A 24,953-nucleotide genomic window follows, 5' to 3' on the forward strand; every position below is an offset into this window, starting at 1 on the left:
ACAGCAGCCACACAGCAGTAGGAGCAACTGGTACTGCAGAATACAGTAACCAGACAGCAGTAATAGCGACAGATATGGCAGCATACAATATCCAGACAACAATGTAAGTAACAAGTACAATACCATACAGCAGCAAGACAGCAGTAGGAGCAACAGGAACAGAAGCAAACAGCAGCCAGTGTGCAATAGGAGGAACAAGTACAGTATGTACAGAAGCCAGACAGCGATAGGCGAACAGATACAACAGCATACAGCAGCCATCCAGTTGACCTCTCCAGGTGTGGCCTATGAGGTGCAGCAGTTTCGGCCATTATTTAAAGAATCCTCTGGAACATCGATTGACACTGTGTCACACACTTGTGAGAAACTGAATTACAGATAGTGTCTGCTTTCCAGAGAGTGTCCTCCTGTCGCTACAGCAACTGAAATAGGAGCACCAGCCAATAAATAAAGGCAATTTTCCAGAAAGAGATTTTCACTCTGCAGCGGATTGTGCACTGATATGAAACTTCCTGGCAGATTAAAACTGTGTGCAGGGCCACAGTTTTAATCTTCCAGGAAGTTTCATCTCAGCGCACACTCAGCTGCAGAGTGAAAAATCTCATTCTGAAAACATCCCCCAGGCTGTGGCTCACCGCAATATCCTTTCTTTCAGGAATGCTAGTTCTCCAAGGTTTGCAGGGGAGCTTCTGTAAAGTTTGGAAGGTAGGAGACGAGGTACTGGCAGAAGTAAAGCTGTGAGGTCGATGTGTGTGAGTCGTGCTTGGGTAGCTCAGTGGGTAGAGCACTTGCCCGCGAAATGAAAAGGTCCAGAGTTCGAGTCACGGTCCGGCACACAGTTTTACTCTGCCAAGAAGTTTCAAAGGCAATTTTTATTTTCTGTTCCAAAGTTTAGTCAGAGCAAGAGAATTACAGAGATGCTCAACAAACTACAGTTACAGACGCTACAAGAGAGGCGTTGTGCATCAAGAACAGGTTTACTACTGAAATTTCGTGAGATCTTTCTGGGAAGAATAGGACAGTGGAAGTTTGGGATATGAAAGCTCCAGTGCTGATTCATTATGCTTCTAAAAGTCAAACAGCGAGTGTTGATGGCTGTTGTGAGCTATTGTGAAATCGTAAAACTGAATTGAAGACGAAGAAGAGACAGAATCTTTGCTTCAGGATAATCCCTGTCTTCCCGCAGCTCGGTAAACACTTAAGTGGTTTTTAAATCCCTGGTCTGAGTTTCCAGAGAAAGCACTACACAGTCCTAAGCAAACTTTCTGGCTGGATGAAGGAGCACCGTCAAGAAATTGCGGAGGTGGTGCAAGAAGCCGCAAAGCTTCTGCTAGGATGGAATTAAGAATCTTGTCAAGAGATGTACCAAGTATGTGAAGGTTGAGGAAGATTGTAGAGGAAAATTATGTTACTAGAAATGTAGGTTTCCCAGTAAAAAGTTTTTTAATAAAATTTCCCTCTACAGTTTTATTTTCCCTCGAGTTCCGGTATATGATTGGAATGTGATCAGACCTTCCACAGACTTAAAGAATTACAGTCAAGCGTGGAGCGGATAGAACAGATAGGACGTGCCACGATTTCAGTACATTAGACTGAGGAATGCTGCATGAGATTCCCCATCTCTAAGCTCGTCCATGCAATCTAACACGAAACTTTCTGACACAGATATGTTCTGTTGTCAGGCACGAAACAAATGGATGTATCTGACTCGCAGTGACACAAAACATCCTCTAGCTTCATCCAGAGCTGTTTGGAAACAAAGAAAGCAGGAGAAAAATATGTCATATCACATAAACTTATCTGTTATGACCTGCAGGAGCTGTCGCTTTGTGACAACTTTTTCATACAGTTTTCACAATTTGTTGCTAGTAGCCCATGGTCAACAAAAAATGGTTCAAATGGCTCTGAGCACTATGGGACTTAACATCTGTGGTCATCAGTCCCCTAGAACAGAACTACTTAAACCTAACTAACCTAAGGACATCACACACATCCATGCCCGAGGCAGGATTCGAACCTGCGACCGTAGCGGTCGCGCAGTTCCGGACTGAGCGCCTAGAACCGCCAGACCACCGCGGCCGGTATGGTCAACACCAGAGGAACGTGGTTGGGCAGTTTGAAGCAACTACGTGAGCTTAAGGGCGTGTTTACACTGGAACCCAAATTAATTATGTTTCATTTTTTCATGGAAAGCCTACGCATCTACGTTTCATGGAATTTTGACACTGGGACCTAAATTCATTCTACTTCCTTTATTTATGAAAAGCGTCTCGTATAGTTCATCGCTGGCATCCAGTCGAAACAAAACGTGCTTACTGAACTTACTGACAAGTAATAATTTTTTAATAATGTGGGTCCACAGTCATAATATATTTCTTTAAAGTCAGTACCGCCATTAGACTGTTTTTTATTTGCAGTGTTACATTTACAAGATCATGATTTCGGCTTTAAAGTGCCATTATCAAGTGTTTCATGTTATACAGTACCTAAAATTGCATACTGTCGTATTCAAAATACACTATTAGACAGAGTGTCCAACACTGCAAATAAAAAAGTCTATTGGCGGTACTGACCTTAAAGAAATTACTGACAAGTATTTGTCTTTTGCCATAAAACAGAACTGAGTCTGTATCTTTATGACGGAGACTAGTAGAACATCGAGGAAGTGTGATAGCACTGCTATGTTTTACATACCCTTACATTGTACAAACTATATGGTTGATGACGTTTTTAGCTCTGTAAGGCTATATTTGTGACACACAGGTACCTAGACAGGCTAAATGGTCAAAGAATTGTTGGAAAACTTTAAGACGCTCGGGGAATGTCGGGAAGAGTAAGAGCTGATACTCAAATTAAATAATGGTAGGATAGCGAATGTGTACAGACGAAAAAGCGAGATAGTGTTTGACTACTTGGTACACTTTCAGTGACAAGCATCTAGTACCTAGTATTGCCTGTCCCAAGAGATTTAATGTGAAAAGTTCAGATTAATCTAGTTGAGAAAAAGTTAGATGCCAGTCAGCAGATTCGGGAAAATTCTATGAAGGATAACTGGGTCTCAATGAAGACTGTTAAAAAACCCATGATTGCACCCCTTCTGGAATGCTGTACCTGTGAGAACCTTACCAGACTGAATTAATAAGAGAGAGAGAATATTTGGAGAAGAATTGCATAATTCAGCATGGCTTCTATACTTAGTACCACACCACAGAAAAATAAAAGAAATGCTTCACCATACATCTTCAATAAATAAATGTTGTGTGACTAGGTCCTTCCGCCAGGTAGACCTTTCGTCGCATGCAAGTCTTTCGAGTTGACGCCACATCGGCGACTTGGGCGTCGAACAGGATGAAATGATGATCATTAGGACAACACCAGTCCCTGAGTGAAGAAAATCTCCGATCCAGCCTGGAATCGAAGCCAGGCTCTTAGGATTGACATTCTGTTGTGCTGACCACTCAACTACCAGGGGCGAACATATTCAATAATGACATCGAACAGGAAGACTAGAGGAAATTTTGATGTATTTTGAAGGTAGTTCTCCCATGCTCCTCTGCAGATGGAACAGAGAGGGAAGAAAATTGTATTGCTCTATTGCATTCTTTCCAATAGTGAAGTTATACATGCACTGCCAAAATCTCATGAAGTAATCAGCCTAGCTAAACAACTGATGAGAGCATATTCTGCAGATTGGATTGGAGAAATTCCCTTCATACTCGTTCATGCTATTTCGATTCGTTTTTTTGCAGCAATCTGTATTAGTGACTGAACATATTGTGGTCTGACTTACTGTCTGTCAGGATTGCAGGTTCTGCAGTGGCATACAATTGCAAGCAATGTTCTTTGTGGCTTCAGGTACAGTTGGACGCACAGCCACAGCAAGTACAGTACCTGCAGCCCGAACAGCTGCAGCTGTTGCCACAGCAGCAGCTGGCATTCCTGCCGCCCCAGTACTACCAGCAGCCGGCGCAGCTGTTCTACCAGCCACAGCAGCAACAGCAGCAGCAGCAGCAGCAGCAGCAGCCAGTGGTCACCTACTACCAGCAGCCGCAGCAGCAGCCGCACCAGGTACCTGCTGCAGCCTCGTAACATACAGCACTCCACAGGGCACGAGATTCTTCCTGTTAGTGGCAATTTTATTCCATGTAAAGCTGATTAGAGTATTCGAGACAGTTGAAAATATTAGTGACAGACTAGGACTCGATTCCGAATTCCATGGTTTTCAGGGTTAAGTCCCTGCCTCCTGGTTTCAGTGTCATTGATGCCTAACACATAACAACATATGAAGTAGTAGAATGTATCCACTACTCCTTTTGTAGGAATGTGTAGTCTCACATGAATACACTCCTGAAAATTGAAATAAGAACACCGTGAATTCATTGTCCCAGGAAGGGGAAACTTTATTGACACATTCCTGGGGTCAGATACATCACATGATCACACTGACAGAACCACAGGCACATAGACACAGGCAACAGAGCATGCACAATGTCGGCACTAGTACAGTGTATATCCACCTTTCACAGCAATGCAGGCTGCTATTCTCCCATGGAGACGATCGTAGAGATGCTGGATGTAGTCCTGTGGAACGGCTTGCCATGCCATTTCCACCTGGTGCCTCAGTTGGACCAGCGTTCGTGCTGGACGTGCAGACCGCGTGAGACGACGCTTCATCCAGTCCCAAACATGCTCAATGGGGGACAGATCCGGAGATCTTGCTGGCCAGGGTAGTTGACTTACACCTTCTAGAGCACGTTGGGTGGCACGGGATACATGCGGACGTGCGTTGTCCTGTTGGAACAGCAAGTTCCCTTGCCGGTCTAGGAATGGTAGAACGATGGGTTCGATGACGGTTTGGATGTACCGTGCACTATTCAGTGTCCCCTCGACGATCACCAGTGGTGTACGGCCAGTGTAGGAGATCGCTCTCCACACCATGATGCCGGGTGTTGGCCCTGTGTGCCTCGGTCGTATGCAGTCCTGATTGTGGCGCTCACCTGCACGGCGCCAAACACGCATACGACCATCATTGGCACCAAGGCAGAAGCGACTCTCATCGCTGAAGACGACACGTCTCCATTCGTCCCTCCATTCACGCCTGTCGCGACACCACTGGAGGCGGGCTACACGATGTTGGGGCGTGAGCGGAAGACGGCCTAACGATGTGTGGGACCGTAGCACAGCTTCATGGAGACGGTTGCGAATGGTCCTCGCCGATACCCCAGGAGCAACAGTGTACCTAATTTGCTGGGAAGTGGCGGTGCGGTCCCCTACGGCACTGCGTAGGATCCTACGGTCTTGGCGTGCATCCGTGCGTCGCTGCGGTCTGGTCCCAGGTCGACGGGCACGTGCACCTTCCGCCGACCACTGGCGACAACATCGATGTACTGTGGAGACCTCACGCCCCACGTGTTGAGCAATTCGGCGGTACGTCCACCCGGCCTCCCGCATGCCCACTATACGCCCTCGCTCAAAGTCCGTCAACTGCACATACGGTTCACGTCCACGCTGTCGCGGCATGCTACCAGTGTTAAAGACTGCGATGGAGCTCCGTATGCCACTGCAAACTGGCTGACACTGACGGCGGCGGTGCACAAATGCTGCGCAGCTAGCGCCATTCGACGGCCAACACCGCGGTTCCTGGTGTGTCCGCTGTGCCGTGGGTGTGATCATTGCTTGTACAGCCCTCTCGCAGTGTCCGGAGCAAGTATGGTGGGTCTGACACACCGGTGTCAATGTGTTCATTTTTCCATTTCCAGGAGTGTATAAAGTAATAGCATATTCGCAGTCTCCCAGCTGTGTAAAGTGGTAAAGTACCCAACAGGCTTCAGATGAGTGTTTCTCGGTCACTCTTAAGTGGTGTCATTGCTTGATCCTCATATAGCTGTGCCTCTCATGTTGGATATGGTGCTGTTCAACAGTGCATGACACAAAACTGTCCACACCTTCATGGTGTTTTGTATACTGTGCACATTCTGTGGTCTCATGAGTTGTGAAATTTCTGCTAGAGGCCGAAAGACAGATTTCACAAGTTAATTTACCCAACACACAGAAGCAAACGGCTTCCAACGAGGGTAAGTCTGTTTTGGCAGTTCTACTCCTCCAGAAAAGGTATAAAATAGATTGTCTTCTATCCTCCCGCAAAATTTCGACAGCTGACGATGCCTCCGAAAGCTAGCCCTCAGAACGCCAGGAGTGTACAAAATACTGTGTGCGTGAGGTCAGTTTTGTGCTGATCAGAGTGCACACATTGTTGAATAGGGCTGCACGGAACATGAGAGGCGCAAATGAGCGTACGGTATTGTGGGCCGGGAGTCCCCCATTCGAGGAAGTTCGGGTTCCGAGGACATGTACTTATTACGATCTACACAACATTAGGCGACTTGCGCGTCGGGGATGGGGATGAAATGATGATGAGGACAACACAACACCCAGTCCCTGAGTGGAGAAAATCTCCTGCCCCAGCCGGGAATCGAACCCGGGCGCGTTGGCGTGGCATTTCACCGCACTGACCACTCAGCTAACGGGGGCGGACAACATGAGAGGTTTTTCTGTCAACATCACCCAGATAAATCAATGCTAGTAGGACATGCTCTGGAAAAGGGACTCTGAACTGCATTCCACGAGACTTTTACCATTAAATGACAAATGGTGTCTGCTGTAGTGTAAAAAAAAAGAAGCGACAGAGGTAAAATTATCTGACAGCATGATCTGTAAAGATGGTAGTCAGCAGCTAGGCCCATATTGGGACCTGGCCATCAGAGAGCTGAACAGGGTGTGGTGGGTGTGGAATGGAAACATTACCTTACATGTCACTTGAGTGTGCACCATTGACGTAACAGATGGTACAGTGCTCACATAAGGATGGAAGCGTCAACGATACGGCAGTTACATACCACTTCAAAATGGATGGGGAGCACTCTTCCAAGAGATACTGTATATTTAATCACACTGGTGCGGCTGCAAGCACTTTTTTTGTCTATTGGGACACTGTCACAATTTTTCTCAATCATAAATCTACACAACTCTCTTAAAATAAAATCTTTGAGGTTCGCCGATGACATTGTAATTCTCTCAGAGACAGCAAACGACTTGGAAGAGCAGTTGAACGGAATGGACAGTGTCTTGAAGGAGGGTATAAGATGAACATCAACAAAAGCAAAACGAGAATAATGGAATGAAGTCGAATTAAATCGGGTGATGCTGAGGGAATTAGATTAGGAAATGAGACACTTAAAGTAGTAAAGGAGATTTGCTATTTTGGGAGCAAAATAACTGATGATGGTCGAAGTAGAGAGGATATAAAATGTAGACTGGCAATGGCAAGGAAAGCGTTTACTTGCGTCCTGACATATGAAGGCATTAGAAAGAGGATTCTATTTTAATAGACCACATGGAATCTAATGGCGAATAAATTGTACCAACATCTTTTTAAAGTCAGAGGACCAAAGAATTTTCCACTGTTAACTCCTGAATGCAAAAGGCATCGGTTAACTGCCACTGTGCAAATGTTTGTGTTTCAGCTGGTTGGAACGTGGTCCCCTAGTTGCTGAATGTGATACTCGAATTAAAATAATGTAGAATAAGAAGAATTATATTTTCACTGAGTTTGGTGGCACAGGTATTAAGACAACTGTGGGATTTTAGACTTGTTCTTTCAACACCAAACGCCGCCAATACTTTCACACATTCTCTTTCTGCCGAGGTAGTCACTTACAGTTGATAACCTCAGTGTTGACAGAATGTTAAACTTTAGTATCTCTGACTCCAAAGTTTCTCTCAGTCGCTACCTGGAGTACCATTTTCCAGAATTTGAAGCAGTATAAAATCGGAATTAAATTTTTACTTTATAATAGACACAATGGCAATCCTGTAATCAGTATCTGGCGACATTTTCAAGTTGGTGCCCACAACTTTTGCATTCCATAATGTGTATTAGTCCAGGATCAGACACAACCGCACGTTATGCGTCATTGATCTCCCGCTTTGGTACTGGAAACGAGAACATGAACTGAAACTCTGTTGACTCGGACAGCTGTAACAATGCTGATAGAGTGGTTTAGTACCTTAACAGATCACCTTCATAAAAAGAACTGCTCAAAAAGCTTTTAAGCCTTTTACAATGTTATTTATATCTTTCTAAACTATATAACCGTCCATATTTCGCTTTATTTGCTGTAATTTCTCGTAGTATGTGGCAAAATGTTAGTATAAAATTAACCAAAGCTATATCAGTCTGTGAGAAAAACTGCTATACACACATATTTTCATTTGTTTTATTCTTATTATCTTCGTATACACATTATTTCCAGAGTAGTATTTCCTGACGCAAGGTGTTACCTGCAAAGAAACATCGTATTCTTTACAATAAAGCCTTGTTTCTTTCCTTAACATTTCTCATCAGATCCTCTTGTATGGGAGCAAACAATGCACACTTTCGTGTAGTTGGATTCCTTCTCCATCAGCGGAATGGTTTCCCGGTATTACCGTACTGTTATCTGAAGGGTCTGTAGAACGTGTGAGAGATATCCAGAAGCTGGATGGAGGGATGGTACTTGCTACACTTTCATTATAGTTTGTAATGGTTCATACAGATCACTTACTTCCTCCTGACGGTTCGTATGTTATAAACGAACTCTAGACCGTCCCATTCAGAAGTTACCTCGCTATCCCTGTCTCAGCTCCACATAGCAGAGCAGTAACTATCATCAGGCAGAGCAGTTGTGGCAGAGAACAGCCCAGGCAATAGTACACTTGGACAGAAGTACGGTTTAAATAAGTTTATTTAAGTCAAACCGTTGCCAATTTTGAATTTCTGACCGATATATAGAGTTTTACTGATAACCTGTCACATTATAAGTGGTCAGTGAGTAAAATACGTGATACACTATTTATACTGTACACTGTAGCTTTACATTCGATTTTCAGACTCATTTTTGTCGCTAGAACAGAAAATCATATTTTATTTTTCTTATGTACTCTACATTTTCTCGACCATTTATTGCCATGTCCAATACTGTTCTCTGTAAACGTTCACATACTTTCTCTGATCACAGCATATAACACAAAACATCTCATTACATAGTTCTCGTCTATAAGTCGTTCCTTGTACGTATATTCTTTATCCTAAGCTTACCTTTCACACACATGTCTTAATCGTTCAATAAAATGTCATGTCGTGCTGGTGTCGAGAACACTGTAGCTCTTAGAAGATCGAAATCGGTCACCTACAAAATTAAAACCAACACCTTAAATTCTGTCACGACTGTGGTTTTTTAATTAAGTTATATTATTGATAGTTCACTGTTTTTCATGGAAAGTGTGCCAACAAATTTCATACTTTATTAACCTTTTGTGTCCTTGTGTAAGGAACAGAAAATTTCTCTCGTAGGTTTATAAAATTTGAAAGGAAAAGTCTTTATCTATCTCAGCGCACAAAACCTGTCATGATTATAGTACAAGGCGTAACAGTGACGAGAGGAAGTGTAAATGATCGATATAAAGATGGATTTGAAAGAAATTTGGGATTGGGAACGATTTGATTGAAACAATCTTTCATAAACCATACTTGTGACTGATTGCTTTGTCTAATTATAAACAATATAGTTAAAGCCCTCCCATGGTTCTCGTAAGTCTTCTTTCTACAAGACTGAAGTAGCAATAGGTCAAAATACTTGGTGGTCATAATCAAACTTTTCCTATTTAACATGTTATAACATGGAAACCAATTACTGTACAAGTACCAAACCTCGTAGCATTAATCTCCAAACGTCACAGCGCCAACGTCCATTTCCAACTATGGCCCACAGTTCATAGTCTCACGCACCTGAACAGTCACAGTATACTTGTTGACACGACAACACGAGCTTGGATGAAAGAAGCAGGTGAAGCTCTATTATCAAAACAACAGCAAAACTGCAGCTGCACTTTGAGAATATCGCCAGCTTAAAGGATTATGGAATTGTCCTCTTTCTCTACTTGACCATGATGAAGAAGTTCAAATCAACTGAAGAACTTGGCGTAGCTCTGGAAAGAGGCCGACGACCAGCCGACGACAGGTGGTTGATGAAATGGCTGTTGCTGTGGCAGACAAAGAAATTCCCGACAGTCAGGTACAATGTGTGCTGTGTCACGACATTTGAACACCCCGTGGTCCACTGTATGGAAGCTGCTTTGAACTATTCTCAAATGGTATCCGTACAAGATCCATATCGTACAGCAGCTTACACCACAGAACGCACAATGACGTGTTGACTTCACTCTCCACTTTCTCGCAAGGATTGAAGTTGACGAGGGCTGGCCCTGGACCATCCTATGGAGAGACGAATCTCATTTTCCTCTGAGAGACGAACACACAGAATTGCCGAGTGTGTTGACTTCACTCTCCACTTTCTCGCAAGGATTGAAGTTGACGAGGGCTGGCCCTGGACCATCCTATGGAGAGACGAATCTCATTTTTCTCTGAGAGACGAACACACAGAATTGCCGAGTGTGGGGATCTTCACCTCCAGCAACTGTGCATGAAGTTCCACTGTATGGTGAACGTGTAACCGTATGGTGTGGCTTCACGGCTACTTTCATCAATGGCCCATTCCTTTTTGGACAGGGTGGCGCTCAGGACCCAAAGACCTGCAGTGTGACTGGCCAGCATGACTGCGATATGCTTTGCCAGGAGGCCATACCCGCCCTGCAGAGGAGAGGCGCATTGAAATCAGAATTTTCATCCAAGATGGGGTCCCACCGTTCATCGCTCATGAATTTGACCTGCTTCTCCCAAACACATTCGGAAACGATCGAATTATCAGCCGATCGTTTCCAAATGCTTGGCCGGAACGATAATCTGATCTCACTCCCTGTGATTTCTGGTTGTGGGGCTACCTGGAGGACAGGATTAACCAGGGGAATATCCACACGTATGCTGATCTGAAACGCAGCACATCAAGAGAGGTAGCCAGTTCTGTTGTACAGAATGCAATCCTGCACTTTCAGACGCTTCTGGACACTGGTGCATAAGTTTTTCAATTTAGCTGATTCTGCATTATTTCTCTTCGATATGTGTCCCACATTAATGATACCGAGTGTGGTACTCACACGGTAATTAGTTTCTGTGTTATAACGTGTTAAATAGGGATAGTTTAATTATACCCACCTGGAAGCTATGTCGAGTTGGTGAGTGAAACAATAGATGGTTAAATTGCTCAGGAATAGACTGAAACAACATTAACACAGTTGCATACAGAACTACACGAGACTGAAAAAAGCCACACAGGTTGCAAGAAACAAAAAAGGAAGACTGGTCTGTGGCATATCTAGGGATATACCTTTGCAAACAAATCGCCTTGTCCAAGAGAATTCGGCATAGTAAGTCTAGCAGTTAAATGTTTTTTTTATTCCAGTCTTTGATCACAATATGAATTCTTTAGACGATGACCGTTTTCAGTCCGTAATGACCATCCTCAGATCTTTTTTACACCTGAGGATGACCATTACGGACTGAAACCGGTCATCGTCTAAAGAATTCATTTTGTGATCAAAGACTAGAATAAAAAAAGACATTTAACAGTATTGGATCACTGTTTGTATAAGCGATCATGTCGCAGTTGGTGAAAGTATAGCAGTTAAGAAGATTCACCACTTTTAAATACAGGCAGGTGATACGAGGTGCATTCAAGTTCTAAGGCCTCCGATTTTTTTTCTAATTAACTACTCACCCGAAATCGATGAAACTGGCGTTACTTCTCGACGTAATCGCCCTGCAGACGTACACATTTTTCACAACGCTGACGCCATGATTCCATGGCAGCGGCGAAGGCTTCTTTAGAAGTCTGTTTTGACCACTGGAAAATCGCTGAGGGAATAGCAGCACGGCTGGTGAATGTGCGGTCACGGAGAGTGTCTTTCATTGTTGGAAAAAGCCAAAAGTCACTAGGAGCCAGGTCACGTCAGTAGGGAGCATGAGGAATCACTTCAAAGTTGTTATCACGAAGAAACTGTTGCGTAAAGTTAGCTCGATGTGCGGGTGCGTTGTCTTGGTGAAACAGCACACGCGCAGCCCTTCCCGGACGTTTTTGTTGCAGTGCAGGAAGGAATTTGTTCTTCAAAACATTTTCGTAGGATGCACCTGTTACCGTAGTGCCCTTTGGAAAGCAATGGGTAAGGATTACGCCCTCGCTGTCCCAGAACATGGACACCATCATTTTTTCAGCACTGGCGGTTACCCGAAATTTTTTTGGTGGCGGTGAATCTGTGTGCTTCCATTGAGCTGACTGGCGCTTTGTTTCTGGATTGAAAAATGGCATCCACGTCTCATCCATTGTCACAACCGACGAAAAGAAAGTCCCATTCGTGCGGCAACATGCCACATGGGCAGACATGTGGTCGTCCGTCAGCATTCGTGGCACCCACCTGGATGACACTTTTCGCATTTTCAGGTCGTCATGCAGTATTGTGTGCACAGAACCCACAGAAATGCCAACTCAGGAGGCGATCTGTTCAACAGTCATTCGGCGATCCCCCAAAACAATTCTCTCCACTTTCTCGATCATGTCGTCAGACCGGCTTGTGCGAGCCCGAGGTTGTTTCGGTTTGTTGTCACACGATGTTCTGCCTTCATTAAACTGTCGCACCCACGAACGCACTTTCGACACATCCATAACTCCATCACCACATGTCTCCTTCAACTGTCGATGAACTTCAATTGGTTTCACACCACGCAAATTCAGAAAACGAATGATTGCACGCTGCTCCAGTAAGGAAAAGGTCGCCATTTTATGTATTAAAACAGTTCTCATTCTCGCCGCTGGCGGTAAAATTCCATCTGCCATACGGTGCTGCCATCTCTGGGACGTATTGACAATGAACGCGGCCTCATTTTAAAACAATGCGCATGTTTCTATCTCTTTCCAGTCCAGAGAAAAAAAATCGGAGGCCTTAGAACTTGAATGCACCTCGTAGTTACCAAATGCTTGAGTTTTTGTAGTGGAGAGATGTAGCTTGAAAAGTTGAAACAACATTATTCTAAATTTCCTGACTGTAGCAAATCTCGTGCAGATATGACGCCACTCTCCATCACCCACAGGCGCTGTCGCCACAGCAGCTGTACGCCAAGTACGCGACGTCCCCGAGGCCCGGCATCCCTGCATCCGTGGCGGCCACAGCTGTGCAGCCGCAGCTGCAGGCGCCGGACTACTCGCAGCTGGGCCTGGGAGCTGCCGCCTCAGCTGCTGCCGTCTCGCCCTATGCGCAGCTGGCTGGCTTGGGCGGCGCTGGCCTGCAGCAGTCTCCCGTGTTCGGCCCTAACCTCTTCCAGCATCAGGTAATGGACTCTGTGCCATCCGTCTTCCTACACAGAGAAGACCTGTGTGATGGCATCTTCAAAATGATAATGAGGACAGATGTAATGGATGGAGACCGTGGAATAACGTGTGATACACTATGTGATCAAAAGGATCCAGACACTTGGCTGAAAATCACTTACAAGTTCACCGCGACCTCCATCGGAAATGCTGGAATTCAGTACAGTGCCGCCCACCCTCAGCCTTGATGACACTGTCGCACGCATACGTTCAGTCAGGTGCTGGAAGGTTTTTTGGGAAATGGCAGTCCATTCTTCACTGGGTGCTGCACTGAGGAGAGGTATCGATGTCGGTCGGCGAGGACAATGTGAAGCAAGAAGGTGCTTAAAATGTCAACCTAGGCCTGTGCTGTGATAGTCCCACGCAAAATAAATGGTTCAAATGGCTCTAAGCACTGTGTGACTTACCATGTGAGGTCATCAAAAAATGGTTCAAATGGCTCTGAGCACTAAGGAACTTAACATCTTAGGTCGTCAGTCCCCAAGAACTTAGAACTACTTCAACCTAACTAACCTAAGGACATCGCACACATCCATGCCTGAGGCAGGATTCGAACCTGCGACCGTAGCAATCGAGTGGTTCTGGACTGAAGCGCCTACAACCACTCGGCCACAGCGGCCGGCCACACGCAAAACGACTAAGGGTGCAAGGCCCCTCCATGAGAAACACGACCACACCATAACACCACCGCCTCCGAATTTTACTGTTGGCACTACACACGCTGGCAGATGACGTTCACCAGGCATTCGGCATACCCACAACTTGCCATCGGATCGCCACATTGCGTACCGTGATTCGTCACTCCATACAACGTTTTTTCACTGTTCAATCGTCCAATGTTTACGCCCTTTACACCAAGCGAGGCGTCGTTTGGCATTTACTGGCGTGGTGTGTGGCTTATGAGCCGCTCGATAATGAAATCCAAGTTTTCTCACCACCCGCCTAACTGTCATAGTGCTTGCAGCGGATGCTGATGCAGTTTGGAATTCCTGTGTGATGGTCGGATTGATGTCTGCCTGTTACACATTACGACCCCCCTCAACTCTCGGCGGTCTCTGTCAGTCAACAGACGGGGTCAGCCTGCACGCTTTTGTGCTTTACGTGTCCCTTCACGTTTCCATTTCACTATCAAATCAGAAAATAGTGGAGCTATGGATGTTTATGTGTGTGGAAATCCCACTTACAGACGTATGACGCAAGTTACACCCAATCACCTGACCACGTGCGAAGTCCGTGAGTTCCGCGTAGCGCCCCATTCTGCTATGAGGTCACTGATATGGCGTATCTGGCAGCAGATGGCAGCACAATGCACCTAATATGAGAAACATACGGTTTTGGTGTCTGGATACTTTGAACACATAGTGTACTTATAGAATCGAAGTTCGTAATTCATTTTATGTTAAAACTGTGTGCCGAACTGCCCGCAGCTCGTGGTCGTGCGGTAGCGTTCTCGCTTCCCGCGCCCGGGTTCCCGGGTTCGATTCCGGCGGGGTCAGGGATTTTCTCTGCCTCGGCTGGGTGTTGTGTGATGTCCTTAGGTTTAAGTAGTTCTAAGTTCTAGGGGACTGATGACCATAGATGTTAAGTCCCATAGTGCTCAGAGCCATTTGAACCATCTGTGTGCCAAACGGTGTAGGAGTATTGTGCCTGTTACACCTGCACTCTCCGGTTAGCATGCACTTGCCATAAAGTCTTACAATCTGAAATATTTTATACGTTATGTGCCTATCTTTTGTTGCACAAGCAACTCGAGCCACACTGGCATTTTTCCAGTATGTGGTGAGTGAGTGGCCCTGCAACTACACACGTGTCTGGAGATATAAGGATTGGTCGGATCGTAAATATGGTAATTGGTTTCAGTAAAAGCTAAAATGTTGTTGAGAGGAAGAGTTGTATTAAGGATTTGAGCAGTATTGATTACTGTAATAATCAAATGTTCAAATGTATGTAAATTCCTAAGGTACCAAACTGCTGAGGTCACTAGTCCATAGACTTCCACATTACTTAAACTAACTTATGCTAAGAACAACAACAAGAATCCATGAACGAGGGAGGACTTGAACCTCCAGCGGGTGGGGTCGCGCCATCTGTGACATGGCGCCTCTAAACACACGGCCACTACGCGTGGCCATTAATATATATATATATATATATATATATATATATATATATATATATATAAAATGAACAGCCAAAGAAACTGATATATATATATATATATATATATATATATATAATGAACAGCCAAAGAAACTGATACACCTGAGCCCCCATGAGCATGCAGAAGTGCCGCAACACCACGTGGGATGGACTAGACTAATGTCTGAGGCAGTGCTGGAGGGAAGTGATTCCATGAGTCCTGCATGGCTGTCCGTGAGAGTACGAGGGAGTGGAGATCTAAACAGCACGTTGCAAGGCATCCCAGATGACGCTCAATAATGTTCATGTCTGGGGCGTTTGGGGCCACTCAGGAGAGTGTACCTGGTGTCACTATGTAGGAACTCTAGACGTGGGTGGTGTCGCACTGCCCTGCTGGAATTACCCAAGTCCGTTGGAATGCACAATGGGAACGAATGAATACAACTGGTCGGACAGGATGCTTGCTTACGTTTCACCTATCAGAGTCGTCTCTAGACTCCAACTGCACACGCCCCACACTATTAGAGAGCCTCCACCAGCTTGAACAGTCCCCTGCTGACATGCAGCGTCCATGGATTCATGAGATTGTCTCCATACTCGTACACGTCCATCCGCTCGATACAATTTGAAACGAGACACGTCCGACCAGGCAACATGTTTCCAGTCGTCAATGTCGGTGCTGACGGGTCAGGCGAGGCGTAAAACCTTATATCACGCAGTCATCAAGGGCACGCCAGTGGGCTTTCGGCTCCGATGTTTTGTTGAATGGTTCGCACGCTGACTCTTGTTGATGTCCCAGCATTGGAATCTGCAGCACTTCTGCCACGTTGAACGATTCTCTTCAGTCGTCGTTCTTGCAGGATCTTTTTCCGGAAGTAGCGATGTCGGAGATTTGATGTTTTATCGCATTCCTGATATTTACGGTACTCTCGTTAAATGTTATTAATGGAAAATCCGCACTTCATCGCTACCTCGGAGAATCTATGTCCCACCGCTCGTGCGTCAACTGTAACACCACGTTCAAAGTCTCTTAAATCTTGACAAGCTGCCATTGTAACAGCAATAGCCGGCCGCGTTTGCTAAGCGGTTCTAGGCGCTCCAGTCCGGAACCGCGCTGCTACGGTCGCAGGTTCGAATTCTGCCTCGGGCATGGATGTGGGTGACGTCCTTAGGTTTAAGTAGTTCTAAGTCCAGGGGACTGATGACCTCAGATGTTGAGTCCCATAGTGCTCAGAGCTATTTGTAGCAGCAATAAGCGATCTAATAACTGCGCCAGACACTTGTCTTACATAGGCGTTGGCGACCGCAATGCCGTATTTTGCCTGTTTACATGTCTCTGTGTTTGAATACGCATGCGTATGGCAGTTTCTTTGCTGCTTCAGTGTATAACTTGAGCTACAAGAGTGAGCGTTAGTTTTGCTAGTGTGGGTACAACTAAAGTTACTCATTAGAAATTACGTGGCTTAACGACCTGTGTAATATGGTAGTAACAATCGAAAACTGTATGAATGAAAGACTTAACATCTACATCTATATTTATACTCCGCAAGCCACCTAACGGTGTGTGGCGGAGGGCAGTTTACGTGCCACTGTCGTTACCTCCCTTTTCTGTTCCAGTCGCGTATGGTTCGAGGGAAGAATGACTGTCTGAAAGCCTCCGTGCGCGCTCTAATCTCTCTAATTTTACATTCGTGATCTCCTCGGGAGGTATAAGTAGGGGGAAGCAATATATTCGATACCTCATCCAGAAACGCACCCTCTCGTAACCTGGCGAGCAAGCTACACCGCGATGCAGAGCGCCTCTCTTGCAGAGTCTGCCACTTGAATTTGCTAAACATCTCCGTAACGCTATCACGGTTACCAAATAACCCTGCGACGAAACGCGCCGCTCTTCTTTGGATCTTCTCTATCTCCTCCGTTAACCCGATCTGGTACGGATCCCACACTGATGAGCAATACTCAAGTATAGGTCGAACGAGTGTTTTGTAAGCCACCTCCTTTGTTGATGGACTACATTTTCTAAGGACTCTCCCAATGAATCTCAACCTGGTACCCGCCTTACCAACAATTAATTTATATGATCATTCCACTTCAAATCGTTCCGCACGCATACTGCCAGATATTTTACAGAAGTAACTGCTACCAGTGTTTGTTCCGCTATCATATAATCATACAATAAAGGATCCTTCTTTCTATGTATTCGCAATACATTACATTTGTCTATGGTAAGGGTCAGTTGCCACTCCCTGCACCAAGTGCCTATCCGCTGCAGATCTTCCTGCATTTCGCCACAATTTTCTAATGCTGCAGTTTCTCTGTATACTACAGCATCATCCGCGAAAAGCCGCATGGAACTTCCGACACTATCTACTAGGTCATTTATATATATTGTGAAAAGCAATGGTCCCATAACAGTCCCCTGTGGCGCACCAGAGGTTACTTTAACGTCTGTAGACGTCTCTCCATTGATAACGACATGTCTGAACAGCATGTTCTGTTTGCTAAAAACTCTTCAATCCAGCCACACAGCTGGTCCGATATTCCGTAGGCTCTTACTTTGTTTATCAGGCGACAGTGCGGAACTGTATCGAACGCCTTCCGGAAGTCAAGAAAAATAGCATCTACCTGGGAGCCTGTATCTAATATTTTCTGGGTCTCATGAACAAATAAAGCGAGTTGGGTCTCACACGATCGCTGTTTCCGGAATCCATGTTGATTCCTACAGAGTAGATTCTGGGTTTCCAAAAACGACATGATACTCGAGCAAAAAAACATGTTCTAAAATTCTACAACATCCGTTAAATCGTGGGTTGTCCAGAATGACAAATTATCAGCGTGGTTTACAGTAGTCTCAGTGTGGAATTCATAGTTGCGAAGATTCATTCCGGGGAAGAAATAAATTAATTTTTATTGTGATTAATAACAGATCCTGATGGCTATTAATTACAAATATTTCACTAACAGAACGTGATCTGTTGTAAGTCAACTTCCTTAAAAATCCGATCACGGAAGAATTAAACATACAGTAATAGACCAGTATGTAAAACTACAAAAGGGGGAGCAAGACTTTGCCTTTCTCGGGTGTGGTTCTCCCACCTGAGCTGTCTAGGCGCAGGTCATGGACCTGTCCTCCCAAACTTACATACTGCCTGTACCTCTCTCCTGTTTCCAAATGGCTCAAATGGCTCTGAGAACTATGCGACTTAACTTATGAGGTCATCAGTCGCCTAGAACTTAGAACTAATTAAACCTAACTACCCTAAGGACATCACACACATCCATGCCCGAGGCAGGTTTCGAACCTGCGACCGTAGCGGTCGCTCGACTCCAGACTGTAGCGCCTAGAACCGCACGGTCACTCCGGCCGGCTCCTGTTTCCAGATTTCACGTAATCCTCCTTCAAAACGATATGAGCGTATGGCGGTTTTGGCTGACAGGATCCAACGGGGAAGTTCGGCCGCCGAGTGCAAATCTTGTGTCAGTTGACGCCAAGTTGTGCGATTTGAGTGCCAGGGATGAGGATGAAATGATGGTAAGGACAAGAGAACACCCAGTCCACGAACGGAGAGAATCTCCAACCCGGCCGGGAATCGAACCCGGGCCCGCTACATGGGAGGCAAGCACGTTACCACTCAGCTAGGCAGGTGGACATCCTCCTGCAGAAGTTATTAAAGCAACCTTGGGAGGAGACAGGGTTAGCTGCAGTCCAACGGCTTTGAGAGATAGACTGCTGGCACCCAAGTTGTGGAAGTGGTTCATACGTTCTTTCCCTGAATCACAATGGCAATAACCAAAAACTTGTTTTACAATTTGGATCATTGGCTGATCTACAGTTTTAATTTCTTGCAAATGACCAATGTGTACTTTTCTAAAAGTGAAGCACTTTTTCTTTTTATTCCATTTGTATGTAAGTAATTATCTTAGCTCCCGCCGATTCACTCGCTTTGACAGTATGGTCTGCACTGATCTTTTTGTTTCCCTTTAATTGAATTTTTATGTTTTTCACAAACTGCAACATCTCCTAAACTTCGCACGTCAGTTAACGCCATACAAGTATTTCCGAATGTAAATCCGACCAAAACGCAGAGTCGGGGATTTTTGTTAATCCTTTCTTATTAGTTCTTGTGGTGATATTTCCATAGAAACTCATCCCCCAACCCTTATTTCCTTAAAAGTCAAATACAAATTGTCACAGTTTTAGGTTTAAAAATATTTTAATATAAAGAAAATTTTGGTCCCCTATTATTTCACCCCCTCAGTGGATTAATTTCCAAAAACACTGAAACGCGTATTTTTTGTAGCTAAAAGAACAGTCAAATAGCAGTTTTCATAGATGTAGCTTTAAAAATGCTTTTTTAGTATCGTAATAAATACTCATTTTCAAAGAACACTTTCAGCTATTATTCGACCTCCTTAGTGGCTGAACTCCAAAAGTGCTGAAGCAGGTGTTTCTTTTTTATTTATGACTGCGAAACCTAATACCAGTTTTCAACCATCTGACTTCAAAATTACCTGAGCAGCGCCATATTTTGAAAAATCTTCTAATCCCTACTTCAGCCCCTCTAGGGTAAAATTTCGAACAGTCTCTTACTAAACGATGCCTGTAGTATAAGATCAACACCCTCTCCAAACTTCTGGTTTCTATCCTTAGCGGTCTTGGTTGGACGATGAGGAGACTGTTAGGACAGCCTTTTATATTTCTCTGTACATGAAAGGCAAAATTCTGAATGACTGGCCGGCCGCTGTGGCCGAACGGTTCTAGGTGCTTCAGTCCGGAACCACGCGGCTGCTACGGTCGCAGGTTCGAATCCTGCCTCGGGTGTGGATGTGTGTGATGTCCTTAGGTTAGTTAGGTTTAAGTAGTTCTAAGTCTACGAGACTGATGACCTCAGATGTAAGTCCCATAGCGCTCAGAGCCATTTGAACCATTTTGAACAGACTGACTGACCCATCACCGCTCAGCCCAAACCGCTAAGGTTAAAAACTAGAAATATGTAGAGGGTGTTGATCTCATAGTATAGGCATCGTTTAGTAAGCGACTTCGAAATTTTACCCCAGAAGGGCTGCAGTAGGGGATTAGAAGATTGTTAAAAGCATGACGCTGTTAAGGTAATTTTGAAGTCAGTCGTACCAAAACTGGTATTTGGTTTCGCAATCAGAAGGAAAAATAAAATAAAATAAAAATAAAAGATTGCTCCTTCAGTGTTTTTGGAGATACTACCACTAAGGAAACCGCTGAATTTTTTTAAAAAAATAAGTAATTATTAATATACTAATAAAGCATTTATGAAGCCCCATCTTTGAAAATTGATAACGGTATTCTGTGTTAGAAATAAAAGAAATACGTTTTTCAGTTGTTCTGGTAATCCAACCCCTAAGAGGGTGAAATAGGGGCGGAATTTTTTATAAAAGTATTTCACAATGAAATAATTTCTTAAGCTAAGGCTATGAAAATCTGTATATGGCTTTTTCTTTAAGGAAAAAAAAATGTTTCAGTGTTATTGAAAATTCGACACTTATACAGGTGAAATAGAGGATGAAAATTTTTATGATTCAAATGTCTCTGAGCACTTGTGGGACTTAACATCTGAGGTCATCAGTCCCCTAGAACTTAGAACTGCTAAAACCTAACTAACCTAAGGACATCACATAAACCCATGCCCGAGGCAGGATTCGAACCTGCATCCGTAGAGGTCACACGGTTCCAGACTGTATCGCCTCGAACCACTCGGCCACAGCGGCCGGCAAAAAAAATTTTTATGAAAATATTTCGTTATATTAAAAGATTTTAAAGCTAAATCTATGACAATCTATTGTTGGCTTCTAAATAAATATTTGTTAAGGTATGAAAGTTTCCATGGAAGTATCACTACAAGAACTCGGCAGATGGGATGAACGAAAATCTCGGTCAGAAGTAAATTCGGAAAATTAATTAACGTGCAAAGTTTAGAAAATATTGCAGCTTGAGAACAACATAAAAATTCGATTACAGGAAAACAAAAATAAAAAATCTCTGTAGACTGTACAGTCAACGCGAGTAAAAAAAAGTTAGGAAGCCTTGCATACTCGGTTCGCTAGAAAAAAAGACAAATAACTCGTATTAATGAGTTTTATTACTTAACTTTGACAATTACACAGATGTGTCGCAAGCAGAGGGCGATATACAAAATAATCAGCCTTTGCAATGACTGCTGATTTCTAACTGACAAAAGTCTTTCCTGAACTGCTGTACAAGCCGCTATCGTTGACGCTGCTATCTAGACGGCTAATCTTGAAGTTGGTCGCCACCAGTAGATTGCGGCGATTTCATCGGCTTTACGTAGGGGACGCTGCTGTCGCGTTGTCGTCCTGGAAGGGAGGTTGTTCAGTGTGCGATTGGCTGACTTCTTGTCACGGCCTTCTCGTCCCTCTCGTTCCCGACTAGCGTGCCGGCGATTGACCTTGTGCCGTAACATTTTGAACACCTTCTGTATTTCAATGTCGTTGGATTAAAATCCATTTCCCATCTCCTTCAGTTTCTGTACAAGTTCTCGAACCTTCTGGTATTTACACTACTGGCCATTAAAATTGCTACACCACGAAGATGACGTCCTACAGACGCGAAATTTAACCGACAGGAAGAAGATACTGTGATATGCAAATGATTAGCTTTTCAGAGAATTCACACAAGGTTGGCGCCGGTGGCGACACCTACAACGTGCTGACATGAGGAAAGTTTCCAACCGATTTCCCCTACACAGACAGCAGTTCACCGGCATTGCCTGGTGAAACGTTGTTGTGATGCCTCGTGTAAGGAGGAGAAATGCGTACCATCACATTTCCGACTTTGATAAACGTCGGATTGTAGTCTATCGTGATTGCGGTTTATCGTATCGCGACATTGCTGCTCGCGTTGGTCGAGATCCAATGACTGTTAGCAGAATATGGAATCGGTGGGTTCAGGAGGGTAATACGGAACGCCGTGCTGGATCCGAACGGCCTCGTATCACTAGCAGTCGAGATGACAGGCATCTTATCCGCATGGCTGTAACGGATGGTGCAGCCACCTCTCGATCTCTGATGCAACAGATGGGGACGTTTGCGAGACAGCAATCATCTGCACGAACAGCTCGACGACGTTTGCAGCAGCATGGACTACCAGCTCGGAGACCGAAGCTGCGGTTACCCTCAACGCTGCATCACAGACACGAGTGCCTGCAAAAAAATGTGTGTGAAATCTTATGGGACTTAACTGCTAAAGTCATCAGTCCCTAATCTTACACACTACTTTAACCTAAATTACCCTAAGGACAAACACACACACCCATGCCCGAGGGAGGACTCGAACCTCCGCCGTGACCAGCCGCACAGTCCATGAGTGCAGCGCCCCAGACCGCTCGGCTAATCCCGCGCGGGCGTGTGCCTGCGATGGTGTAGTCAATGACGAACATGGGTGCACGAATGGCAAAACGTAATTTCTTCAGATGAATTCAGGTTCTCTTTACAGCATTATGATGGTCGCATCCGCGTTTGGCGACATCGCGGTGAACGCACATTGGAAGTATGTATTCGTCATCGCCATACTGGCGTATCACCCGGCGTGATGGTATGGGGTGCCATTGGTTACACGTCTCGGTCACCTCTTGTTCACACTGACGACACTTTGAACAGTGGACGTTACATTTCAGATGTGTTGCGACCCGTGGCTCTACCCTTCATTCCATCCCAGCGAAACCCTACATTTCAGCAGGATAATGCACGACCGCATGTTGCAGGTCCCGTACGCGCCTTTCTGGATACAGAAAATGTTCGACTGCTGCCCTGGCCAGCACATTCTCCAGAACTCTCACCAATTGAAAACGTCTGGCCAATGGTGGCCGAGCAACTGGCTCGTCACAATACGCCAGTCACTACTCTTGATGAACTGTGGTACCGTGTTGAAGCTGCATGGGCAACTGTACCTGTACACGCCATCCAAGCTCTGTTTGAGTCAATGCCCAGGCGTATCAAGGCCGTTATTGCGGCCAGAGGTGGTTGTTCTGGGTACTGATTTCTCAGAATGTATTCACCCAAATTGCCTGAAAATGTAATCACGTGTCAGTGCTAGTATAATATATTTGTCCAATGAATATCCGTTTATCATCTGTATTTCTTCTTGGTGTAGCAATTTTAATGGCCAGTGGTGTATGAATATAAATAGTTTTGAACTTTTTTTTGTGAGGAGGTTCCGACCCCTCGGGCCCATGCCTGGCCTGATCGGAGTTCCAAGTTCCAGCACAGCGACTGAACTGTGGAACTGTACATGTGTTACAGCCGCTGCTGATGTACATCCCGGACGCCGCCGCGGGGCTCAGCTACCAGCCCGCCGCCGCCGCAGCTGCCGCTCCGGCAGCCGGCGCGGTCCCTCAGGGCCGCGGCGTCCAGATCTACCAGTCGCCGTACCTGGCGCAGATCCAGAGCAACCTGCAGTCGCAGGCACAGCAGCAGCTGGCGGCCTACCTGCAGCAGACGCTCAGCCCGGCGCAGCAGCTGCTGCAGCAGGTGCACCAGCCGCAGGGCGCGCAGCAGCTGCAGCTGCAGCAGCAAGCCCACCCACAGGCCGTCCAGATCAAGGGCTGACCAGGTGCGTTACCACTCTGCACCCCACTGGTGCCCCAAGTCTGACTAGAGAGCAACCTGTACTCAGTCTACATCTAACTCCAAAAGCAACCTGTTGTTCTATGGTGGAGGGTACTTCTGTTACCTGTGTAATCACCCCTTCCCTGTTCCATTAATGAATCTCACAAGGGAAGAATCAGTATCTGTTAGCATCAGTATGAGCTCCACTGATTTTCTCGTTGTTGCCGTTTCGTTAGATGTACGCAATGTGATCAAAAGTATGCGGACACATGGCTGAAAATGACTTACAAGTTCGTGGCGCCCTCCATCGGTAATGCTGGAATTCAATTTGGTGTTGGCCCACCCTTAGCCTTGATGACAGCTTCCACTCTTGCAGGCATGCGTTCAATCACTTACCCGCCAAAGGCAATGGTCCCGAGTTCGAGTCTCGGTCCGGCACACAGTTTTAATCTGCCAGGAAGTTTGATATCAGCGCACAATCCGCTGCAGAGTGAAAATCTCATTCTGGAAACATCCCCCAGGCTGTGGCTAAGCCATGTCTCCAAATATCCTTTCTTTCAGGAGTGCTAGTTGTGCAAGGTTCGTAGGAGAGCTTCTGTAAAGTTTGGAAGGGAGGAGACGAGGTACTGGCAGAAGTAAAGCTGTGAGGACGGGGCGTGAGTCGTGCTTGGGTAGCTCAGTTGGTAGAGCACTTGCTCGCGAAAGGCAAAGGCCCCGAGTTCGAGTCTCGGTCCGGCACACAGTTTTAATCTGCCAGGAAGTTTCATATCAGCGCACACTCCGCTGCAGAGTGAAAATCTCATTCTGGATACGTTCAATCAGATGTTGGAAGGTTTCTCGGGGAATGGCAGCCCATTCTTC

The 24,953-nt window shown here is 45.3% G+C and overlaps 1 protein-coding gene across 1 annotated transcript in view; it reads left to right on the top strand.

Moving 5' to 3' along the window:
* Positions 1 to 24,953, top strand: part of LOC126106545 (transcription factor SPT20 homolog) — a 39,791-nt gene that overhangs the window by 9,127 nt on the left and 5,711 nt on the right. Inside the window, exons 3-5 of the mRNA XM_049912884.1 lie at positions 3,856 to 4,068; positions 13,079 to 13,315; positions 23,787 to 24,096. Coding sequence (XP_049768841.1) covers positions 3,856 to 4,068; positions 13,079 to 13,315; positions 23,787 to 24,092 — 756 coding nt within the window. The 3' untranslated portion in view covers positions 24,093 to 24,096. The remainder of the gene's footprint in view (positions 1 to 3,855; positions 4,069 to 13,078; positions 13,316 to 23,786; positions 24,097 to 24,953) is intronic.

Source organism: Schistocerca cancellata, chromosome 10 (genome assembly GCF_023864275.1).
Source record: "Schistocerca cancellata isolate TAMUIC-IGC-003103 chromosome 10, iqSchCanc2.1, whole genome shotgun sequence".
Classification (NCBI taxonomy): domain Eukaryota; kingdom Metazoa; phylum Arthropoda; class Insecta; order Orthoptera; family Acrididae; genus Schistocerca; species Schistocerca cancellata.